Source organism: Mus musculus, chromosome 1 (assembly GCF_000001635.26).
Source record: "Mus musculus strain C57BL/6J chromosome 1, GRCm38.p6 C57BL/6J".
In the NCBI taxonomy this organism is placed as follows: domain Eukaryota; kingdom Metazoa; phylum Chordata; class Mammalia; order Rodentia; family Muridae; genus Mus; species Mus musculus.
This window is the reverse complement of record NC_000067.6, coordinates 135,300,097-135,313,949: the sequence shown is the minus strand read 5'-3', so window position 1 is coordinate 135,313,949 and position 13,853 is coordinate 135,300,097. Positions and strand designations below refer to the sequence as shown.

The 13,853-nt window shown below is 44.7% G+C and overlaps 1 protein-coding gene across 3 annotated transcripts; it reads left to right on the top strand.

Moving 5' to 3' along the window:
* Nucleotides 1-212: 212 nt before the first annotated feature.
* Timm17a (translocase of inner mitochondrial membrane 17a) lies at nucleotides 213-12,415 on the top strand. Of its 3 annotated transcripts, none has more exons than NM_011590.2 (6): nucleotides 213-256; nucleotides 4,080-4,179; nucleotides 4,752-4,815; nucleotides 7,733-7,861; nucleotides 9,410-9,520; nucleotides 11,947-12,415. In NM_011590.2, exons 1-6 carry the CDS (start codon nucleotides 231-233, stop codon nucleotides 12,030-12,032), a joined length of 516 nt encoding a protein of 171 aa, NP_035720.1. In that variant the 5' UTR covers nucleotides 213-230; the 3' UTR covers nucleotides 12,033-12,415. The 3 variants fall into 3 exon arrangements, with proteins under 3 accessions (NP_035720.1, NP_001347787.1, NP_001347786.1); NM_001360858.1 differs by having other exon boundaries at nucleotides 4,080-4,183; NM_001360857.1 differs by having other exon boundaries at nucleotides 213-395.
* The last annotated feature ends 1,438 nt before the right edge of the window (nucleotides 12,416-13,853 follow it).

Here is a 13,853-nt window from a genome sequence, read left to right as displayed (position 1 = left end):
CGGGGCTGATCTGAACTCTGTCACTCAGTACTCCGAACCCCCGAACCTCCACGCCCTGGCCGGGGAGCCTCCACGCTCCGGGTCTACAAGGAGTCCGATTGCCATTGGCTGCGGCAGGAAGAGATGCTCCAATCCCCGTCCAGTAGCACGCCTCCGCCTGGGATCACTTCCGTCGCGGGGATCAATTTCCGCCCAGCGTGCCGTAGACTCTCGCGCGGGTTGGAGCCAAGATGGAGGAATACGCGAGAGAGCCGTGGTGAGTTGCCGCCGCCGCCCTTGTCCCTTAATTACCTCCTCCATCCGCCGTGGTCGGAGTCTGAGGTGCAAGCGGAGCTCCGCGCGGCTCGGCGCCGAGATCTGGGCAGCTGTGGGTAGTGTGGATGAGCGTGACAAAGGTGGCTTTTTAGCGCAGTGTGCCAGGACCCCAGCACCCCTGTGACCTTGTGGTGCATTGGGAGGAGGTCCGGTGCTGGGCTTGGTGGAGCTTTGGAACCTCCTCCCTATGGCAGGTGCTGTCGACTTTGTGCGGGGACAATAATGATCCCTTCTGCCTGCTGAGGCGACCTTGAACACGTCCCTAAGCCTCGCTCTGCTCAGTTTCTGCCTCGACGAAGGGAATGTAGATCTCCGAGTGCCATACCCGAGGCCTTATGCCTATGAGGACTAAGTGTCCCCACGATGAAGCATTTCAAATGAGTAGACCACAAATTTCACCCAACATCCAAGGGGGCTGGATGAGCTCCTTGTAGGCTGAAGCGGCCTTTCCTATGTGGAATTCCCGAAGAAAAAAGATATATCAGTATGTGGAAAATAGGAAGAGATGAGCTGCGTGTGTTCTCTGAAAAGCCATGAATAGACATAAATTCATTAAGTGTTTATTAAGTAAGGGCTGTATGCTTGGCTCAAGGTGTAAACAAGAGTAAATCAGGCATAGCTGTTTGCAGTAAATTAATGTAATAGCTGTCGAGTCTCAACAGTTGTTTGAATAAAGCCTCAGGTGTCACAAGCTAATAGATCTTGGTATTCTGGGTTTTTGTTTGTAATGAGCGTCAGGGTATTATCCTCAAATAGTGTGTCTGCCCAGGATTTTAAATTATTATTTGGTGGCACTCCCAAAAGTATGCTTCAGCCTTCTGTCCTCAGAGGAGGTTATCTCCATGTGTTGGGGTTGGATATGCAGGGTTTAGCTGGACTGTATAAATTGGTACTAGATGCCGTATAATGACACAGATTAGCAGGAGGGGTAATTTTGATACATTTGAGTTTTCCCCAGGTCAGGTGGCACAGGCCTCATGAGGTAGAAGCAGGAGAGCCAGCAAGTTTAAGGACAGCCTGGGCTCCATAGCAAGTTCTAGGGCAGCTGGGGTTAGACCTTGTGTCAGACATATTTTCATCAGAGTGCACTGTGCATGCTGGTAATCTCAGCACTTAGGTTCTAGGCTAGCCCAGGATACATAGCAAGGCCATGTCTTGATGTTTGATAAGTTACTGGACATTCCTTTTTTTTCTTGGTGTGTTCTGAGGCCAGCGCTGTCTGAAACAGTAGATGGTTTAATCATTGTCATAATACTTCTTTGTTGCTTTCTCGGAGTGCTTTAGGATCTATAAATAGAGTGGACAGAGTTTGCGGGGGGTTGGAGTACCAACTTTTGTGCTTAAGTTGGCTGTTCTAGTTATTTATTCCATCTGGGGCAGGCTACTTAACTTCTGTGTGAGCCTTCGTTCATTTGTAAAATACAGAGGAGATAGTCCCAGTCTTTTTATCAAGTTAGAAGATTATGAATTCTAAAGGGAAATTAGTCATTATTTAGATTCTAGTGAGCAATAATGGCAAGTTTAAAAGCATACTGTTGCCGGGCGGTGGTGGCGCACGCCTTTAATCCCAGCACTTGGGAGGCAGAGGCAGGCGGATTTCTGAGTTCAAGGCCAGCCTGGTCTACAGAGTGAGTTCCAGGACAACAGGACTACACAGAGAAACCCTGTCTCAAAAAAAAAAAAAAAAAAAAAACCCAAAATAAATAAATAAATAAAATATACTACTGTTATAGTGATGGACCAGGTGCTGGCTTACTATAGCGCTTGTCTTTTATAGGGAGGGACCATAGTTTGGGGGTTAAGATAGAGTTTTACCATGTAGCCTAGGCTGGTCTCTGTCTCTTTCTCCCAAGTACATATCTCTTGAGACTGTGTGACACACTGAGAAATTTCTTCTACTTCTAATGGACATACTACTTACAAACGACTTCTTGTTGTTGTTGCTAACTTTAGACTTCGTTGTAAAATTGTTTATAAGCCCAAGTAAACCTCTCTGTGCTTGCCCAGGCAGCATGTGTGTGGGAACCAGGATCAAGGAGTGGGTGAGGAGGCGGAGTCACTAACCTGGCCAAACAGATTCCAAAGGCCAGCATTGAGGTGCAGAGCTACTGTATTGCACAGCAGCCAGGGTTTTTATACAGCCTTTGGACTGATGGAGAGTTGACAGGAGCTCTGGAGTAGCCAACCATTCCATTGTCACTGGGGCGGTGCCAGGCTGACAGAGCCTGGGGGGACGTCTGTGAAGACAGGAAGCAGCCAGTGCCCTGTTTCGGGCCCATTCCCACTCATTTGCTAGGGTCTTCTGTTTTGTGTCACATGCTGTGCCAGTGGACGCTTGTACTCCAGAGCGGTGAAGCCTCCCTCACTTCCTCCACCCCATTGATAGACGACAGCATCTATACACAAGAACACTATAGAAACAACAGTTTTAATGTTTGTTTCACAGAATTCCTTTAGGTTAGAAACATGGTGGATGATGTGTGCCAGCAGTGCACTAGACTCCCAGCTTCTTATTTGGAAGGAGATGGTGGTAGAGAATTACAACTCTGCTGAGAGTTGCTTGAAACAGAATTTACCCTGTACTGTGGGGGTAGGGCGTGGGGTGATCGTGTGTGTGTGTGTGTGTGTGTGTGTGTGTGTAGGCTTTGTGTGATAACAAAAGAGAAGCTTACATAAATCCTTACAGAAACACAGTTGACTTAACAAGGCTGGAGATGCTGTGTGTCAGGTCCTGGAGTCTTATTAGCCGGATCCTAGAGGAGTGAGTGGTTTTACTCGCATGGATTACTCAGGTTTCAGTATTGTCTATTTTAGGGGGCTGCATTTGGATGGTGGGTTTACAAGTTTAACTTCTAATTGTCAAATATTCAAGTGTGGTTTTTTTGTTTTTTGTTTTTTGTTTTTGTTTTTTTTTTTTTTTTTTTTTTTTTTTTTTTTGGTTTTTTGAGACAGGGTTTCTCTGTGTAGCCCTGGCTGTCCTGGAACTCACTCTGTACACCAGGCTGGCCTCGAACTCAGAAATCCGCCTGCCTTTGCCTCCCAAGTGCTGGGATTAAAGGCGTGCACCACCACACCCGGCTTATTCAAGTGTGTTAAATGGATCTAATGCAAAACTTAAGCTTAAAATGCTATTTTGAACTTCCTTTTTTTTCTTCTCGAGACAGGGTTTCTCTGTGTAGCCCTGGCTGTCCTGGAACTCACTTTGTAGACCAGGCTGGCCTTGAACTCAGAAATCCACCTGCCTCTTCCTCCCAAGTGCTGGGATTAAAGGCGTGCACCACCACGTCTGGCTGACATTAGACTTTTAAAAGATCATCCACTGATTTCTAGAAGCTGAATCAATATTGTTGATTACAGTTCCTTCTGCTTTATTTCTGTTTATTTGCTTTTTATAGTGCTCATCTTGGAACAGACTTAAGATAGGTTACTGTGAGTGACTGAAGTGCTGGGTGTGGCGGTGTGGACTGTAGTGCCAACACACAGGGGGATGAGGCAGCAATAGGAGGCAGGTGGTGGCAAGACATGGCCCACACCATGCTGCCATTCTTTTAAAGAAGGACACAACTGTTAAAGCCTCTGGCTTTGGAGGCTTGAATGGCTGTGGATGAGTGCAGTACCCTTACCCCTGTTTTACAAGCTAAGTTTATTGGTCACAGTGGGCTCCACATTGGAACCTGTTGCATCCTTTTATATATTAAACAAAAAAAAAAGTTGTGGTTTATGAATAAGAACTAAGGTCATCTTTTCTTCCTTCCTGTGTTTAGCCCCTGGCGAATTGTAGATGACTGTGGCGGTGCGTTTACCATGGGCACCATAGGTGGTGGCATCTTCCAGGCCTTCAAAGGTTTTCGAAATTCTCCAGTGGTGAGTGAGTGATTGGTCTCATTTTATATTCACTGGAAGCCAGGGTTGGTTGATATTATTGATGATCACATCAGTGGATTAGAAATAGATTACACTTGCAGTCTAATATACATACATACATATATATATATATTATTATTACTACTACTACTATTATTGTGGGGGGGCTGTTTTGCTATGCAATACTTGGTGTGTGGTATCCATGGATCAAATCCCTGGAACTGGAGTTACAGTTGTGAGCTGCCATGTGAGTGCCGGGAATTGAACCTGGGTCCTTTGGGAGAGTAAGTAGTAAATGTTCTTAACCTCTGAGCGATCTCTTCAGCCCTATTTTAGTTTATGTATCGGGATGTTTTGTCTGCATGTTTGTCTGTGCACCTTGTGCATAGAGGCCAGAAGACGACATTGGGTCTTCAAGAATTGAAGTTACAGGCTATTATGAGTTAATATGTGGGTGCTGGGAATCAAACCTGGGTCCTCTGGGAGTGCAGCAAGTGCTCTTAACCACTGAGGCACCTCTCCAGTCCCTGATCTATTACATTTTAAACTACTTCCTTTTGGTTTTGTTACAGGGAATAAACCACAGACTCCGAGGAAGTTTGACAGCTATTAAAACCAGGGCTCCACAGTTGGGAGGTAAGAGGGATGTCTCCATTTATACTTTTCAGCTACGCTTTTGCTGCTTTCCTGGACTTAGGGCTCTCCCTATCTGTCTGCCTGTCCTCCCTCCTCTGTCTGCCCGTCCCTCCCTCCTTCCTTTTCCTCACTGGTCACCAGACTGGACTCCACTCAAGAGCTTCTTGAATGCTGAGATTACAGGAGTTTAGCCAGCAAATTGTATGTTTTCCTCTTTTTATATTAGCGATTTTGATTTGCTCTGCTTGCCTAGTGTCCCTGTGAGTTCTCTTTGATTGATGCTTTGAAAAGTTGAGTTGGATTATTGTATCCTTTTAAAAATCTTGTTTCTGTCATTCGGGTATCCAATGTTTGTTTTGTTTTAACTTGTCTTAGTTAGGGTTTCTCTTGCTACAACTGAACATTACAGCCACAAAGCAAGCTGAGGAAGCAGGGGTTTATTTGGCTTATATCCATATTATTGTTCATCATCAAAGGAAGTCAGGACAGGAACTCAAGCAGAAGGAACCTGGAGGCAAGAGCTGATGCAGAGGTCATGGAGGGGTGCTGCCTACTGGCTTGCTCCCCATGGCTTGCTCAGCCTGCTTTCCCTTTGTTTTGTGTTTACAAAACAGGGCTTTTCTGTGTACCTCTGGCTAGATCAGGCTAGCCTTGAACTCAGATGCACCTGCCTCGCCTCCTGAGTGCTGAGGTAAGGGCATGGGCCACCACACACAGCCAGGGTTTTTGGGGGGAGAGGGGGTTAGGGGTTTTGTTTTTGAGACAGGGTTACACTGTGAAGCCCTGCCTGTTCTAGAATTCACAGTGTAGACCAGGTGGGCCTTGAACTCACAGAAATTCACCTACTTCTGCCTCTGAGCTAAGATTAAAGCTGTGGGCCACCACATTTGGCCTTTAGCCTACTTTCTTATAGAACCCAGGATCACTAGCCCAGGGGTGGCACCACCCACAATGGACTGGGCCTGCCCCCATCAATCACTAATTAAGAAAATGCATTTCAGCCGGGCCTTAGGGAGGCATTTTCTCTCCTGAGATTCCCTCCATTCAGATAACTCTAGTTTGTATCAAGTTGATATAAGACTAGTCAAGACACTACCACCCCCTTTTCCAGAAGGAACGCTATGTTCAAAGCTCAGATTTGGAGGGCGGAAATGGTAGTTTCTAGAGTAACATTATGCTGAAGAGAATGTAATGTAAAGGATCAGAGAGACCAATTAAGCAGGTTGGGTTCTCCAGGGTTAACTTTAAAACATTGTACAGAAACCAGTGCAAAATATCAGGCGATTATAAAAACACATAACTATAAAACTTATCACCTGAGCCATCTCACTGGACACATTTCTTAGGAACAAGTGTTGTCCTAGCAAGCACTCTGACTCAGATGATAAGTCTTGGGTTTTGGTTTGTAGTTGTTTTGTTTTGTTTTTGTTTTTTGTGTGTTTTGCTTGCATGTGTGTATTATACTACTTATGTGCCTGGTACCCACAGAGCCAGAAGCAGGCCTAGGTCTTCTAGAGCTGAATTAAGAGATGGGCTTGAGCCGCTCTTTTTAACTCCCTGTTTCCTACCCTGTTAAGAACGGTTGTCAACCTTCCTAGTGCTGCAACCCTTTAATACAGTTCTTCATGTTGTGGTGACTCCCAGCCATAAAATTATTTTCATTACTACTTCATAACTGTAATTTTGCTCCTGTTATGAATTGTAACTTAAATATCCGATATTTCTGATGGTCTTGGGTGATCCCCGTGAAAGAGTCACTCAACAGCAGCTCACACATAAGGGGTGGTGTTGCAAGTAGCTTTTGGCTTCACCCCCCTGTGCTCCAGGAATGGGCCAAGCTACCAGTCCCTACCAAGCTTCCCTTAAATCCATGGATAAACGCGCGCGCGCGCGTGTGTGTGTGTGTGTGTGTGTGTGTGTGCGCGCACACACACACACACATGCACACAGAGTTGCTCATTTTCAACTTGTCTTCTTGGCACAATTGCTGGGCATTACTATCTCCCACCTGGAAAACGTACCCTTATCAATCAATACTCTTAGTTCCTCTCCTCCCACCTGCCCTAACTTTAGTTGATCAGTTGAATTTAGTTCCTGCTAAACATCTTTGATACTGGCCTGTAGGAGCGGCCTGTGTGGCCACTCCGTTTTAAGACCTCACGTGGCTGGTCAACTTTTCTCCATCAGAAGCCCGGCGAACTCTGTCTCTCCTTCCTACTCCAGGGACGCAGAAGTCCCGCCTGTACCTACCTCTCAGCCTCAATTGGCTCTTCTCTTTTCTTTTCTTTTCTTTTCTTTTCTTTTCTTTTCTTTTCTTTTCTTTTCTTTTCTTTTCTTTTCGGGGGGGGGGTTGTGTTGGGTTTTTGGATTTTTCGAGACAGGGTTTCTCTGTATAGCCCTGGCTGTCTTGGAACTCACTCTGTAGACCAGGCTGGTCTAGAACTCAGAAATCCGGCCTGCCTCTGCCTCTGCCTCCTGAGTGCTGGGATCAAAGGCGTGTGCCACCACGCCCGGCTCAAAATAATTTTTTTTTAAAAGATTTATTTTCATTTATGTTGTGTGCATTCCGGTGTATCTGCCACATGTACGTAGGTCCCATGGCAGCCAGAAGAGAGTTTGAGGTCCCTGGAGCTGGGCTTGCAGGTGGTTGTGAGCTAATGGATGTGGGTGCTGGAACTGAACTCAATCTTCTGCAGGAGCGGCAAGCACTTCTCGCCACTGAGCCACGCGAGCATAAAGCACAGTGTTCAGTAGGAAGGGAGGCTCCCTGATGGCTTTCACGTCTCTCTCTTCTTTGTGATGGGCTCAGTAGATAGCCCAGGCTAGCTCCAAAGCAAACTTACTTAACTGTATTTTAATGTAAGGCAAAAAAGACATTTAGGTTGGTTGTTTTTCACTCGTTTTGTGTCTGAAACAGGTAGCTTTGCAGTTTGGGGAGGACTGTTTTCCACGATTGACTGCAGTATGGTTCAAATACGAGGCAAAGAAGACCCCTGGAACTCCATCACTAGCGGTGCCTTAACAGGAGCCATCCTGGCAGCAAGAAGTAAGTGAGCACTGCTTGTTGTGTGTGCTTTGGCTTTTGTAATACTGAGGTTGAACCTGGGCCTTGGACGTGGTGAGCAGGCCCTTACACTAATACCGTTACGTAGATCATCATTTGGACATATTGTCTAAGCCCGTTGCTTAGGAGGACCTATCTGCCTTTAAGTAATGAAACTTGTCTTGAATGCCAGCACTCAGGAGGCAGAGATAGACAGATCTCTGAGTTCAAGGCCAGCCTGGTCTAAGAAGCAAGTTCTAGAACAGCCAGGGCTGCACAGAGAAACAATCAAAATATGGAACCTGTAATCTATGAGTCTGAGCATTGCTTTATTTGGTATAGAATGAATATGGTGCTCTGAAAAGTTAGTAAGAATAAAAAAGTATGGGATTGGTGGGTTTTTAAAAAATGTATTACTATTACATTATGTATGTAATACATAGCTCAGATGACCTTGAATACCTTATCCTCCTGCCTCTGCTCCTCTGTACTGGGATGGACAGGCGAGCGAGTGCCCCTTAGAGAATGTGCATTTCTGCAGTGGTTAGAGCAATGGCCATTTATTACCTTGGTAACTGATAGAATGCCAAACTCTTTGTATGTAGTTTTCTAAGTTCTCCACCGTGTTCAGCTGTTAGGAATAAAGATCCTCTGGATCTTAAGGGCAGAGTGCAAACCAGAATGCCTTTGGGCTTAGACTAGAAGTCTACATTTTTTTCTCGTAAAAGACCAGACATTAATAGTAAGCTAATTTCGTCTATTATATGAATTTAATGTGTGTGTGCACAGCATACAGAAATCAGAGGACAACTTGTGCAGTGGTTCTCTACTTTTGCCTTGTGGGACCCAGGACTGAGCTGGGGTCATTACGCTTGGAGAAAAACATCTTTCCCTATTGAACCATCTGGGTGGTCCAGAAATAATATTTAAAACTTATGGACCTTGTAATCTTGTTGGTCGTTTGGTTTTTGAGACAGCCTTACCATTTAACCTTGGTTTTCCTGGAACCAAGACTGTAGACCAAGCTGGCCTCAAATGCCTGACTCTGTGTCTCAGTGCTGGGTTCATAGGCCTGTGACACTCTGCCAAGGGGCTATGTGATCCAGTGCTATTAAGGAATGCAAGCATACCTCAGTAATGCATACATGCAAGAACATGGCTGTAGTCCAGTATAGCTTTTATATTGGTTCCTTTCTGTTGCTTTGATAAGACACTACGATCAAAGCAATATATAGAAGAAAGTTTATTTGGGGCTTACAGTTTCAGAGCCTGCCCACCTCAAATGACCTCCAAGCAGATCACACCACCTAATCCTTTCCAAAGAGTTCCACCCTCTGGGGACAGAGAATTCAAGCACATGAGTATGTGGGGTCCTCTCATGCAAACCATCTTAGCTTTGTTTAAAAAAATAGGCGGTGGCTGGAATGGACCCCTCAGCCATTGTCTGTGGCTGTGGGTCTTGAAGAGTGGAAGAAGAAGTTTGAGAATGAGAGAACATAACTCTATGGATAGCCCTTTCCTTTAAAGCAGTCTTTTTATTAATGTCTTCAGATGGACCGGTAGCCATGGTTGGGTCCGCTGCGATGGGCGGCATTCTCCTAGCTTTAATTGAAGGAGCTGGTATCTTGCTGACAAGATTTGCCTCTGCACAGTTTCCCAATGGTAAGACCTCTTTCTCTTGAGTGTTCTAAGTTCATACACGAGGGAACAGTTCTCTGACGTTAAGAAAGAATATGTTTTATTTGGTAAAACGGAGTGGTTTGTGATTCTTACTTTAGGTATCAATATATTATTTATATTTTTGAGTCTATGATGACCTCAAAAGCTAGTGTAAAAGTAGTGGGTGGGGGCTGGAGAGAAGGCACCCTTCTTGTGAGTGCAGGCTGCTTTTGTAGAGGATCCCAGGTTCTGTTCCCAGCACCCACTTCGGTCATTCCCAGCTACCTGTAACTCCTCTCCAGTTCCAAGCAGATCTCGTGACCTCTTGGCCTCCACGAGCACTACACAAGTGTGGCACACACAAGCAGGCCCATGCCATACACATAAATAAAACTAAAGTTTTTAAAAGTAGCAGTCCGGGGCTGGCGAGATGGCTCAGCAGTTAAGAGCGCGCTGACTGCTCTTCCGAAGGTCCTGAGTTCAAATCCCAGCAACCACATGGTGGCTCACAACCACCCGTAATGAAATCTGATGCCTCCTCCATCAGGCAATGGTGGCGTATGCCTTCGGGTGTGTCTGAAGACAGCTACAGTGTACTTACATATAATAAATAAATAAATAAATCTTTAAAAAAAAGTAGCAAGCCTATAATTACCATTTTTAGCTAGCCACAATTTGGCAACTGAATATTTTGGTGACTCTAGCTTTTATCTTTTTTTGTTTGTTTGTTTTTGCTTTTCGAGACAAGGTTTCTCTGTGTAGACCAGGCTGGCCTTGAACTCAGAAATTCACCTACCTTTGCCTCCCAGCTGCTGGGATTGAAGTGCCACCACTGCCCGGCCTCTGCCTGCCTGCCTGCCTGCCTTCCTTCCTTCCTTTCTTTCTTTTTTTCTTTCTTTCTCTAGCTTTTATCAAGTTGACATAAAACCAGCTAAGACAGGTACATAGCAAATTTAGAGCCTAGGCTGGGCTATATGAAATTTAGTTTCAACAAACATTTTTGGTTTGTTTGTTAACTCTTGGAAATAAAGTTGTAAAGTTTTGTTCTGTGACAAGTTACAAGGCAGCTTCCTATCTCCGAGATTGCTTCATTGGTTTTGGTCTTTGTTTTTGAGAAGATTCTCACACATTGTTTATTTAAACTGGGTTAGTGGATTCTTTTAAACATAACCAAGGGGTTGTAGCTTAATGGTAAAGGACTTGCATAGCTTTGAAGAGGCCCTGGTTTTTATCTCTTGTACTCCCAAAACAACAACAAAAATATACATAATGTCATTTTAAGTTCTGTGAACATAATTTTAAATGGATACCAAGATATGGGTCAAGGGGAACTGGAGAGGTGACTTACTGGTTCAGAGTACTTGCTGTTCTCTGAGAGGACCCAATGTCAGTGTCTCATTCACATTGAGTGGCTCTCAGCTTCCTCTGACTCTAGCCCCAGGGCATCCAGCACCCTCTTCTTGCTTCCATGGAACCTGCGGGCACCTACACAGACAAACATACAGATAAATTTAAAAATGTTAAACCTTTTTAATGATTAAGAGCTCTTAATTGCTCTTGCAGTAAAGATTCAATCTCAGTACACACATGGCAGCTCACAGCCTCCTGGAACTCCAGCCTTTGTGGCTTCCACAGTGGTGTGCACACATACACTTGCACACATATTAGTAAAACTGTAGGGGCTGGAGAGATGGCTTAGCAGTTAAAAAGACCAGCTTCACTTCAGAGGACCAGGGTTCAAGTCCTAGCACCCACATGACAGCTCATATCTATCTGTAACTCCAGTTCCAGGGGATCTGACACCTTTACACAGAGACACATTCAGGCAAAACATCAATGCACATAAAAATAAATAAATATAATAAAATTTTTTTAAAAAATGTATTAAGAAATAGGAGAATTTTGTTTTGTTTTTGTTTTCCAGTCTTGATCCAGAGGAACTTATTTTGGCAATTCCTTTAAACACTACTACCTCCAGGCCTGAGAATATAGTTCTGTTGGAGTTGTTAGAGTATTTGGGTAGCATGCACAAAGCCCTGGGTTCCTCTCAAGCAACAACTAAGCTGGGCTGGTTGGTGTACACACCTATGATCCTAGTACTTAGAAAGTGGAGACAGGAGGGCCAGCAGTTCAAGGCCAGCCTGATTCTAAGTCAGACCAAGTCTCAGAACAAGAACAAACCTATTACTTGTTCTGTGATAGATCCATCTAGCTGTCCATTCTGAGATACCTGGGGAGCCAGTCCGCCCTGTGATAAATCTGAAGGCTCTCCAGGCCTCTGGTGGACATTGGGCAGATCTTTATGAAGAAATTGAGACTACCGCTATAGTGTAACAGAAACATTTAAGCTGGTTGGTTCCTTTTCTACATATGCGCACTTTAAGTTGGATGCTGGTCTCTTACTGAGCCTTTTTCCATCTTCCTTGCAGGCCCTCAGTTCACTGAAGATCACTCCCAGTTGCCTTCCAGCCAGTTGCCATCCTCGCCGTTTGGAGACTACCGACAGTATCAGTAGGACTTGGTTCCCAGGATTCCTGGAACCGGGTGGACTGTAGTTCGGTAGGATTTCAGAAGATCAAGTTACAGTCTGTTTAAAGCCTTAGGTGGGACATCAGCGGCCAAGCGGGCCATAAAGAGACATTTAGCACATTTTTCTATTTAAAAGAGACTCAGAGGGTGAAAAATATATTGAGTTTATTTATTCTTGCTTGGATTGCATCTGTGATCAAAATAAATGTCTAATACCATTTAAAGAATGTATATGAGCTTAGAAGATAAAGGACCAAAGGCCAAATAACAGTGACACTCCACCATCATTCCTTCGGGACTTCTCTGCCTGGTGTTTTGTGTACAGTTATTCAGACAATAAAAGGCTTCTGGGACTTAACCTTTCCTTTGAAAGTTAGAGTTCTGCCTTTCATACCACGCGTACTTCAGGTAGTGCATGTTTATGCCAGTCCCTCCACTCAGTTGAAATGAGTTATATGAATCAGCAGCAACCATTACACAGCATCTTAAGGACTGAAAGATAAGCCTCTTGCTCTTGTTCATCCTTTGCTTTGGAAGCAAACTGCTGTCTTGGTTTAGCAGATGCTGGATAGCTGGCCATAGAGCACACCTTTAATCCCAGAGCCAGAGGCAGGTGGATCTCTGAGTTCCAGGCCAGCCTGGGCTACATGGAGAAACCCTGTCTCCAAAAAAAAAAAAAAAAAAAAAGATAATGGATTTAAAACTCTTGTAGAGCTGCCTTTTCTTGATTCCTGGTCATCAAAATAACTTCTTTCTAATATACCCAATTCTGTATGAGAATAATTTGTACAAGAAATTTGAGGTATAGTATATTGTTTTGCTTGAAAATACAGAAGATAGGCATGAAAGCTCACACCTTTAATCCCATCACTTGGGAGGCCGAGGCAGGAGGAAAGGCAAAATTGACAGCAGTCGCAAAAAATCAAAAGAGAGAAGAAAGTACGTGCTGTGATTGTTTCAGGTCCCCAAAGCTGATCTGAGAGCCCTGCTGTGGGGTTTGGTGGGGCTAGAATTTACCCAGCCTTACTGAGCAGAGTAGTGCACAGTTACGGTTGTGTTAGGGTGACAGGGCCTTCAGAAGGCAAGTCACCTGCCTGTCAGCTCAAGGCTGTACATGTAGTGAGTGCTTAATTGCTCGTTGTCGTTTCATTATTTGAGGGTGTCTTCTAATTGTGACAAGATGGGTATAAAATAGTATTTATCATTGTGACATTTGTACATGTGTTTTGGAGGCTCAGAAATGCAAGAAGAGTCTTTAACCCTTGGCATTCTGTGTGCTCATAGTGTTACCAACCTGAGGGTTAAAATCTCAGCACCAGGAAGGCAGAGGCAGGAGGATGGTGAGCTCAGTGCCAGCCTAGCTCACAACAGTGAAAGTTAGCATCACAGATAGAAGCCCTGTACCCACTCAACAGCAGCTTCCCTTTATCCCTGCCCTCAACTGCTGGCAATCCACTGTCTAAATTTGCCTGAGTTACCTCATTTGCATGTGTCTTAGGGTTTTATTGCTGTGAAGAGACACCATGACCTAGGCAACTCTTAAAAAGGACAGCACTTAATTGGGGCTGGCTTACAGGTTCAGAGGTTCAGTCCATTATCGGTGGGAAGCATGGTAGCATGCAGGCAGACATAGTGCTGGAGGAGCCGAGAGTTCTACAACTTGATCCAAAGGCGGCAGCAGGAAACTGTCTTCCTCATTGGGCAGAGATTAAGCATATATAAGACTTCAAAGCCCACCTCCACAGTAACAAACTTCCTCCAACAGAGTCACACCTGCTCCAATAAGGCCACACCTCCTAGTAGTGCC

What these genes read in the sequence shown, in the direction of transcription:
- Timm17a (NM_011590.2), top strand. Translation starts at nt 231, where the DNA reads ATGGAGGAATACGCGAGAGAGCCGTG. An exon ending in CAGGGCTCCACAGTTGGGAG is followed by an intron (nt 4,816 to 7,732) that starts GTAAGAGGGATG and finishes TGTCTGAAACAG; the next exon opens with GTAGCTTTGCAGTTTGGGGA. An exon ending in CTCTGCACAGTTTCCCAATG is followed by an intron (nt 9,521 to 11,946) that starts GTAAGACCTCTT and finishes TCTTCCTTGCAG; the next exon opens with GCCCTCAGTTCACTGAAGAT.